General features: G+C 24.6%; 1 protein-coding gene across 1 annotated transcript; it reads left to right on the forward strand.

Annotated features, from left to right (window-relative positions):
* The first annotated feature begins 3,121 nt into the window (after window positions 1-3,121).
* On the forward strand, window positions 3,122-4,417 carry LOC107027131 (protein LURP-one-related 4-like). The gene is made up of 3 exons (XM_015228305.2): window positions 3,122-3,483; window positions 3,703-3,924; window positions 4,037-4,417. Exons 1-3 carry the CDS (start codon window positions 3,238-3,240, stop codon window positions 4,169-4,171), a joined length of 603 nt encoding a protein of 200 aa, XP_015083791.1. The 5' UTR covers window positions 3,122-3,237; the 3' UTR covers window positions 4,172-4,417.
* The last annotated feature ends 6,817 nt before the right edge of the window (window positions 4,418-11,234 follow it).

Raw genomic sequence — 11,234 nt, forward strand, 5'->3', positions numbered from 1 at the left:
GGCTGGAAATTGAATTAGAGGGGGAATGGGTTAGGGAGTAAGGGGTAAATGAGTTGGATTAAATAAAAAGATAAAATTGGCTAAACCTTAAATAAAATGAATTCGTATTAATTAATCAACGAGCTCCCCTTTTGTTTTAGTAATATAATTATAAAATAGTGATTCAAAGTATAATTATAATTTAAGTTAAACTAGTTTAATAAAGCATTTAAAATGTATATTTTTTGATGGTTTTGAATAATCATGAGATATACGGATTATATACAATAATTATGTAAATATGTATATTACCTAAAAAGTATTCGAAGTGACATAAAATTCATGTATTATATTATTATATTCGTAAAATCTATAAAACTAATAATTTAAATTATTTGGAAAATTTAGGAAGCTCGATAATTAATTTATACCGACGTGGGTCAAAATTGGGTGTCAACAATACAAATTTCAATGTATAATTGTGTTGTATAAAGCCAGAGATGTGATATACAAATATTTTATTTCGATTCAATTATATAGAAATTCATTTTTATTCATATATATACAAACACAATCGTTGGTACATGTACATAGTAGTTACATATATACAATTATCTAACCTATATACATATACAATCGTTGCGCTTTTATACAAACGAAAGGCTTGCCAATAATTTAAAAGATCTGATACTTCATATAACAACTATAAAATTTGCTATAGAGCGCAATTAACAAACTATAATTATAACATACAAACATAATTTTAATTTTGCTAAATCTAAAATTTACTAAAAGAATATTATCAAATGTCACATCCTATATATAAGTCGAGAATATGTTACTGGTGGTGCCTGTCTTTATTATAATTCCACTAAAGAAGAATATGGTTGTCATTTTTACCAGCTCTTAACTTTAAACTTTTCATGATGCAAAATTCCCAGTGGACAATCATCATCAACAACTTTTTTTATGTGTGAGTTTACTCGTTTTGATCATAACTATTACGGCTTAGAAATTTCGAGTTTAAATTATTAAAAAATAAAAGAAATTTATCATCAAAAGGTACATATTTGAATATTACCATTCTGTCATAAAATTTATTGATATCTAAAGGCGGATGTATTTATAGAATTATAATTTCTTGAATTTTGTATTTATATTAAAATTACATTTTTTACAATCTCAAATTTATATAAAATATAAAATAAACAGTTAGTCAGTGTCAAATACCTAATTTTCCCTCATCTAAGGGATAAGCACTCAAAACGATGCACACAAACAATTAACAACAACTATTTATTAAATTAATCAATGGTAATCCTTTCTTTTGACACCATTTTATTTTAATTTCATTTACCCCTAAGTGCATATATTAAAATCTCTAATTTAATTGTGTCCCTCTTGACATTGAACAGTTATTACACTATCACTTTTTTTTTTTAATTTTTGAAGAAATATTTAGTGGTTGTTACACAAACGTAAGTGGAACCCCACTGATTTGGGATTAATGTCACTAAGAAAATAGGAGTTGACTTATGAATTAGAAATATTAATAATCTCAAAAAGTCATAATGATTATTCAAATCACTAAAATTCTGACTAATAAGAAAATTTCATGTTATAATTAAGAAATTAATTGGACATTTGAAACGTGAAAGAATATATCTTGGAGCCCAATGTTGTGCAATTCAAAATTTGGGGATAGGTTTGACTCCAACGTGAAAATGGGCAAAAATCACATAAGACAACACGTACATTTGAAGTGTGGACAACATAAAAATTCAATATAACGTAAAAAGAATGGAGTTTCACTCTTTTTCATATATCAAGAAAATAAATCGTAAATTTAATTTAACTTAAAAACTTAATAATTTCAAATCGTATAAAAAGATAACAAACTCATATTGTCAATCAGTTTGATACTTTCACACATTGGTCCACAACTTAAGGGTTCACTACAATATTAATTTATATTCACATTGCATAAAAGGCTTTTTTTTTTTTTAAAAAAAAGAAAACATTCTCTAATATAAATTTTCTCATTTTGAAAAATCAAACTCTAAATATCTGATTAAAATATATAAGTTTTGACCCACTATATTTTTCCATGGTGAACCTCCAAAGATTTTCATATATATTGCCAAGTGAGTTATTATAGACCACATTTTGGAACTTTTTTAAAATAAAAATCTTTTGACACAAAATTATAAAAAGAATATTTTTTAGTTCCTAGGTGAAGGAGGATATAAAGGAGAAATATGAATCTATATTGTGATGATTTGTGGTTTAGTGGTTCTCCATAAGGCCACCTCACATGGCCAAAAAAAAAGCATATTATATATAGGGTATACAAACACACACATATTATAAGAATAAAAATAAACTCTATGAAGAGTCATATTCTACTTTATTTATTTGCCCAAAGACAGACTGGATGTGAATAAATAAAGACAAAACCTCTTTGTCTATGTCTTCTTATTTATAAGTTTTGATATAATATTTTGAAATTATCTTTGAATAAATATTTTTTTATTTAAACTGACTTTGACACAATATTATTTTGAAATTATCTCAAATAAGTAATTTTTTTATTAAATTGACTTGTTTTCTTACGATAATATGTAATGTGTAAAATAAAAAACTTAAGTCTAACCATTATCTTTTTTTTCTATATATCAATGCCTATCATTTAATATCAAAAGAGTTTTACGAAAAAATATCAAAATACGAAAAGATAAATGTATAAAATAATCATATTTCTATTTATATAGTGTGATTTTTCAGTGAAATGATATCAATCGATCAATTCGATCTCTTATATATGTAGCTTTACCACTGTCATCACTAATAAATGTATAATGAATTAGATTTCTCTATTCTTTATTAGAAGTCTTGAAATATTCAAGTCCATATAATAAAAAAAAATTCTAAAAGGAAATAGTTTCCTCTATTATAAATTTTGGGTTACGCAAATTTAAATTAATCGAATTAGTGAATATCAAAATATTAAATGGTTATGATAATAAAAAAAAATACCTCGTCAACATTACACGTTTTTAATAAAGTCAAATGTTTCTACTTTCTTGATTATTTCTTCAACTATTTTTTTTAGTGGTTGTTTCTTTAACTTCTATTTATAGCCTTTCAACTTCTCTATTACTCATCACACCAAAAATCAAATTCCAAAATCTTCTCTCAAGCAATTTCATTTCTTCAAAATTACAAAAAAAAAGTTATAAATTTAATTTTACTCTAATTATGGGTAAAATTCATCCAGAAAATATATCTTCCCCTTCTTCTTCATCTTCTTCTCCTTATGTTACATCTAATAAAGAAATATTTACAATATGGATGAAATCACTAGTTTTTCATGGAAATGGATGTACTGTTTTTAATTCCAAAGGTGAACTTTGTTTTAGAGTTGATAATTATCAAGAAAGATGTAGCAATGAAGTTTTTCTTATGGATCTTAATGGACAAGTTCTCTTTTCCATCAAAAAAGAGGTAATAAAACAAACACAATTATTTTATTCCGTTACAATTTACGTGACACAGTTTGAATTTTCAGAGTTAGACTCCCTAACTTTGACTATAAATTCAAACATATGATCTGTTTAACTCTCGAAATTCGAACAGTACTAACACATAAATTGAGACAGATTGAGTATATTTTATGTTATGGAAGTTGAAATTAATTATTTTTTGTTTTTATGTTAATTGCAGAAATTGAGAGTTTTTGGTAGATGGAATGGATATTTATGTGGTGGATTTAAAGGAAGGCCATGGTTTCAAGTGAAAAAGAATTGCACATTTTCAAGAGGAAATGTTATATGTAATGTGAATTTGGGATATGAAAAATCAATTGAAAGTTGTTATAAGATTCAAAAATTGGACAAGAAGTCATCATTTAAAGTTACAAATAGTACTGGAGAAATTGTTGCTGAGGTAGGTCCTTTAAAAATTATAAATTCATATAAAGTTTTTTTTTAAAAATTTAATTTAAGTTATATATGCTGATAGTATAAAGATTCTGATATTGATTTTTTTTTAATCGCAGTTAAAACAAAAGCAATCGTCGAGAGGATTTGCATATGGAGATGATGTGTTAACTCTAGAAGTGGAACCCCAAGTTGATCAATCGTTAATTATGGCATTAGTGACAATTTGTGGCTTAATTAGTCGCAAATTATGATCAAGAAATTAATTATATGAAGAATTCAAGAAAATTCAGATATAATACATGGGGCTCTTCAATTTGAACCACCATTCTAACTTTAGAATGTGTTGTGTGCATTTTTATTTTTATTTTTATTTGTAAACTTTTAGGACAAAAAAAAAAGAAGAAACTAAATACTTTAGTTTGATTTTGTTTTCTTTTCTAATTTTGTGAAAGAGTAATTCAAAAGGGATTAATCTTACCTCCTCCTTTTTAAAATTATTTGCATTTGTTTGTTACTTTGAAATATTATTGAGTTCTATAGATTTTTTGAATTATGTAAAAAATTTTGCTTCATGAATTTCTTGATGGTTTTTTAAAAATTAATTCTACTTGTAGGAGTATAACAAGCTCTAAATTGAAATTTAATAATCTAATTTTTTTTATCGATCTCGTGTTATATATCATTAGAGAATGAGTGGAGCTAATAAAAAATGAACAGAAAGATAAAATCAACGATTGATCTAGATTAATAATGTTCCACTAATTATACAATATTGTATGAATTGTCACTAACTATAACCTTATTATGATTTAAAGTATTTTTGTCTGATTATTTAATCAAAAAATTTCTAATTTTTTATATTTAAAAATAATTTAACTTTAGAGATCTTTTTTTTATAGTGATTTTACTCAACAATAAGACGACATTAATAAACAAAGTTGTGATAGTACTAATTTCCAAATTAAAATACGTCAAAATCTTTAGGCCCAAATGCATATCGTGTAGAAGACAAACTTTGGCTGGCAACTTGCTTTGTTTATTTAGGCTTCTAATTGTGTCCCTACAAATAGCCATCATGTTTAAGATGAATCTATGAATATTGTCATTCCACGATCACTCGTTTTCATCTGATATTCGATATTTATTTACTAAATTAACTTAAATCTGATTATAAGAGACACAATTTTTTGATAGGTATTATTAAAAATTGATATTTCCAACAAAAACTTTATTAGAAATCTTTTAAATAAGTCATTAAAATATCTGATTAAATTCGAAGAAATCTCGTCCAACAATCCCCGCCAAATTAAAAGCTCCACCAATGTTGTTGTTAAGTGTATAGTACCATCATTTTCATAGTCGGTTGGAGTTTTTTGACCTTTTTTGAAACATTAATACTTGTAGGCCTTGAATGTTTCACTTTTATAATGTGAAAATAGAAGAGTAATTCAAAATATGATGCATTTTTAATGATGTTAAAATTTTACTCTCTTTATTCACTTTTATTATGTTTTGGACGCTTTTTAAAAACAATAATCTACTTGTAATATATCTTATTATAATAAATATTAGTTAATATTTTATCTTAAATCTTAATAAATAATTTTAAAAATAAGTAATTAATATTACAAATGAAACATGAAAAAAATATATTTCTAATGAACGCGTAAAAATGGATCGAAAGAAGTGTAAAAGTTATGATTATTAATTAAGAGAAAACAAAGCACCCAATGATACAAATTTAATTATTCTATTGAAGCTTTCTTTATCGAAGGAAGTTACATTGGTAGTTACAACCAATTACGGTAATCAAAACCTTGAGCAATTCAATTTTTTTTTTCTTTCGAAAGAAGATAATATTTTTTATTATTGTACACAATAATTGACTAATAATAAGAGGGCTGAAAACTCAGTTTGTCCATTGTAATTTAAACTTACATAAATACATTATATTAAAAAAAATCATTATAGTTCTTGTATTTTTTTTTCACTTGGTTATTTTTGATATATTTATAATATAGTTTCAATGAATAATTTATGAAACACATATAATACAAATTTTATTAATAAATATAATATCTGTGTCATATTTATAATATATTGTGTCAATTTTTTACCAAACAAGCATAATATACTTTTTGAATTTTTTTTAGTTATAATACATATATATTCAGTATAAATTCACTTTTAATACATATTACAGATTTATCATAGTATTATTATGTATTGCTATAAATTAAAATAAATAAAAAAATAATATAAAACCAATAATTATTTATTAACAGATATTTATCCAAATATTTTTTTTCCTTTAAAGTCTTCTCTTAAATATAGTATATGGGCAATTTAGGATAAATTTGAGCATATCATCAAACAGACTATATATTAAAATCATTGTACTGTATTTTTATAAACTAATTTTATCATCGTCAAATTTAATAGCGTTGATAATTCATTGCAAACCAATATAAAAAAAAATGTGCATGTGACCATACTCTAAAATAGGGGTCATGTAACCTGATCAAACTTGACTTGACCCTTTGAACTCTGTTTGTATATTTGAAAAAAAAATAGAAAATAAAAATATCTATAACAAAAACCTCTCTGTGTAATTTGATACCACAAAATTGGAAACGACAATAAAACATATCATGTATTTTAATGTGTTTATGTTTTTTTTTTTATCAAACAATGAAAGGTCCATGTATTTAATAGATGGGGTTATTATATGTGTATATATATAACCAGCTATATTCGAATTGGCAAAATCATGAAGAAGGGGACGTATATGGTCCTTCAAATATTTTTTGATAGTGAGTGAAGATTTCACTTTTTTTAACAAAGAGTTATCTTATATATATTTGAAACTAAAGAGTTTGCAATATATATCTATGTTTTACCAGTCTGAAAAGGAAAGAATGTATGTAGATTTTATTTCTACTTCATAGAGACATACAGATTTTATTTCTAACTTTATAGAGATAACGTTTTTATTTTTGAATCATGAATGACTCAAGTTAAGCATTTCAAAAAAATAACAAAAAGGGAATACGAAAATATAAGCTATATAACAATAGCAAAATGTAGAGTGTATATATATAAATCTTACTTTTAATTACCTCATAGAGATAAAGAATTTTATTTTTGAACCATCAAGGCGGACCCACCCTTGTCCGAGTGGTGTCAAGCAACACTCCTTCGTTAGAAAACTACATTGTATATAGAGGTCGAATTTTGGTTATACATATATATAAATATTGACACCTCTTGATACAAGTGGAATGGTTAATCTACCGAGTAAGAAGTTGCAAAAGGTCTTAAAGGTTGTGTCGTTTCAAGCGCCGTTGGCCTCATAATTATTTTTTTAATTTTCTTACTTCAATCATTAATACCGCTTCATGAGAATCCTACGTCCGTCACTGAGCCATTGGCGATTCAAGTTAAATATTTAAAAATAGTACATAAAGGCAATTCAAAAATAAAAGCTAATGATAGCAAATGATAGAATTAAGAAAATTTTACTTCTATCTCGTTAAAATAAAAAAATTATTTTTAATAATTTAACAACGATTCAAGTTAAATATTTTAAAATAGTAACAAAAAGGGAATACATATGTTATAGAAAGTTGTACATATATAATACCGAAAGATCTACGAATATTACATTTTTATAATTTAGTGGAGAAAAAGAGAAATTCTCCAATACTGTTATTTTATTTTATTTTATGGGAAACATTCTACAACATAATCTATCTCCACATTAAAAAAAAAAAAGCATTTCTACCACTACTTTTTATTATTCCAAATATATTTAATATAACAATTTAAAGAGAAAAGAATGGAATTGTTTGCCTCCCCCTAACAAAACTAAATTATAGTTCAAAAAAAAATTTAAAACATCTTCTTATTGTAGGTCATAAGAGCTTATTATTAAAATCGTCATTCAATTATCTAGTAAAATCATTTTACAAACTCATTTAACTATATTTATAGTACTTAAAGGTCACTCAACTAACTAATAATACCTATTTCACCCTCTATCTTATGAACTTACCCATAGAACATATAAATTTTATTTATAAAGTAAAGAAATGAATAATAATTTCAAACATATTTAATGTTCAATTAATTAATTAATTGAGCATAGTAAAAAAATAATTTATTAAAATGATTTGCTCGTATCAATAATATTTTGTAATAATAATAAAAACTCAAGAAAATTATTTACATTTGTTAGAAGCTCTACGCCTAAGACTATGCACCAGTAAAAGTAGGAAAAATAAGTTTCACGAATGACATTTTCTATATTGTGTTTTTCTTATCCTCCGACATATTTTATCTATGACAACTCATAAATATTTTTATTTGCACACCGAATACAAAGAATAAATAAAAAAGTAAGAAAACCAATTATTTATTTTTCCGAAAAACATTTTCCGTCCTATATACATATAACAAAAACTAATACTCACATCACGTTTAACATGGCAAAACTACATATATATTAATGTACGTATGTATAATAAATAAAAATATATACGTGTGGACAGTGGAGAGAATAATTAGAATACTGAATACGGCATCATCAATTATGTAGCTTAATTTATATTTTTTATACGTATAATATATATATATATAAGATATGATTCCAAATTAATATCAATTCTTATCTTTTGACTGATTCTTACATTTGGGCTGACTTTGATGAAAAATTAATCAGTTCCCATCTATTCATAATTAATGTTTATTCTCAACAAAATAAATATATTAATCTCACACGTGATAATTAATCTGTTTACATATTATAAATGAAATAATTAAGTGCTTAAATTATATCTATTCGATAGTCAGATTTTTTTTAAGAGAGTTCAAAATCAAAATACAAAGAACAAAATATATAAAAAAAAAGTCAAAGAGGATTATATATATATATATATATATTATAAATTTTTTGTCAATAATTTTGAGTAACCCCTCGATTTTACTCGACTCCGCACTTGATAACTTGATGCAAGTTCTAGATGGTAATATTTAATTGTTTTGAACTAGTATAAACTATACGTGTTTCAAAATGTTTGTGGGTTTAATTTAACATAATATTTTGTTATTAATATAGATGGTCTAAAATCATGTACACACTTAGGCTAAGCTTCTTTCAAAAGTATATATGCTATATTTATTTTAAAAAATTCCTATATATATACGAATTATATACTAGTTATACGCATATCATTACATGAATTACGTATTATATAATATGTTTGTATGCTATTTTTAATTTAAATAATTTGACCAACGACTATTTAAATTAATTCTTCCATTTTGATCCTGAGTGTCCCAACTATTGGCTTTTATTTTTGACATTTTGCACAAATTAGGTCTTAATTATTTTAAAATCGAAATGGAAATTCATACTATCATGTCCTACTAGGAAACACATAACACATAACTCTGTCTTTTAAAAAGATTGATCTTATTATATATTAATGAAGAGATAAATCATAAATTGTTGCCCGTTCACTCTTAACTAGAGGTTTTAGATTTGAATTTTGTGTATGGAAAATTTTTTATTGGGAGTGCAATCCCCGAATAACCCTGTAATGCGCAATTTGAATTTAATCGGAGCTCTAATGTGGACTCCGAACAACAAAATAAGGAGAAAAAAATTGAAGAGGTACATTGAGACTTTGTCCAAATTTAATATATAACATAAAAAAGTACATATATAATTGTATTTTTTAACATTACAAGCGCAATGAAACACATATAATCATGACCAATTATATTATGACTGAGCTAATTAATAGCAAAACATAATAATTACAATGTGAACTGAATTAAATAATTCTATTACAAATGGTGACAAAAGAAAACACAAGTACATTAACAAATGCATATATGTTTCTTTTTCTTTAGACATGAACGCTCTTAAGTCAAAAAAAACTACTGCAAAATATTGTAGTGAACACTAAAACAATGACTAGAAAGTAGCTATCTTATTGTATTTGAGACTAACTAATCTCCTTACTCAAATGCAGGATAATATCTCAAACTAAATACAGGATAAAATAATTATTTCGAGATCACTATTTTTTATTCTTCGTACCAACTAGGTCCGTGTGATATGAAGAAAAATATTTTTGATAAAAAAATATTATTCTAAAAATATTTGTACGATTTAAATAAATATGAGAGGTAGGGATGTGTGGTGGTTGAGGTTGGGGCTACGAGTAAATGAAAATAATTGGTTTGTCTAAATGTTATAATGTTGAGAAAAAAAAAGTGTTTCCCAATTACACTAACAAATAGGGCCAAACATTAATGACAAAATTAATCAACCTTCTCCCCACCTATATTAAACGTGATTATTAGGCCTTAATTTAAATTAATACTAACATGGAGTAACTTATTAAAAAGAAAATGAATTTATTATTGAACTGTATCTCAGTAGAAAAAAATAATACAAACTAATTGGATTAATTTATGTTTTAACATTTTGAGAAGTTAAAAGTGTTTATTTAAAAAAAAAGGTGCTTGGTCAAGTTTTTGAAAGAAAATACGTACTCGAAGGGTAGCAAAAATTGTTTTTCAAGAAGAAATAGATTTTCCTTTAAAGTAATTTTTTTTTTTGAAAAAACACTTTTAAAATTATAACACTTTGAGTTTTTTTTAATGGACTTCTGACTTTTAGCTTATAAATTGAAAGTCAAAAGTAAAAAAAAATTAACTTATGATTTATTTGTCTTTTGTTGGATTAAATTTTTTTTAATTTTATATAAATACTAATACAAAAATATTTTAAAATTAGTGAATTCAAACAAGCTTTTAGAAAAACTTTTAAAAGTTTGATCCAACACTAACTGCTCATTGTTGACACCCAATTTTGACCGACCTTTAACCATTTTTAGGATTATATTCGATTAAATACGTATTTTAAAATTTACTTAATGTTTTGAAGTTTTAGTCGATTTTTCTCAAAATTATATATTTTAGTATCTCGTTTACTTTATAAATATACTTTAAAATTATTAATGAATTTTAAATTTTTTAAAATTTAAATGATTTTCAATTATATAAAAATATTTTAATGTATGTAGTATTTTAATTAAATAGTAATTCCTACACTTTTCTTAAAATTATTTAAATTCTAGCCTATTCTATCATACTTTTTTTCAATTCTAGCCACTTCAATTAGAGTTTGTTTCAATCATAGCCCCTCTTTCATTTCAATTCTAGCCATTTTAATTGCAATTGTAGCCATTCCATATTCAATCCAATCTGATTTTCAATACATCTCATCTTTTAATCTCATCC

This window comes from Solanum pennellii, chromosome 8, assembly GCF_001406875.1.
Source record: "Solanum pennellii chromosome 8, SPENNV200".
Classification (NCBI taxonomy): domain Eukaryota; kingdom Viridiplantae; phylum Streptophyta; class Magnoliopsida; order Solanales; family Solanaceae; genus Solanum; species Solanum pennellii.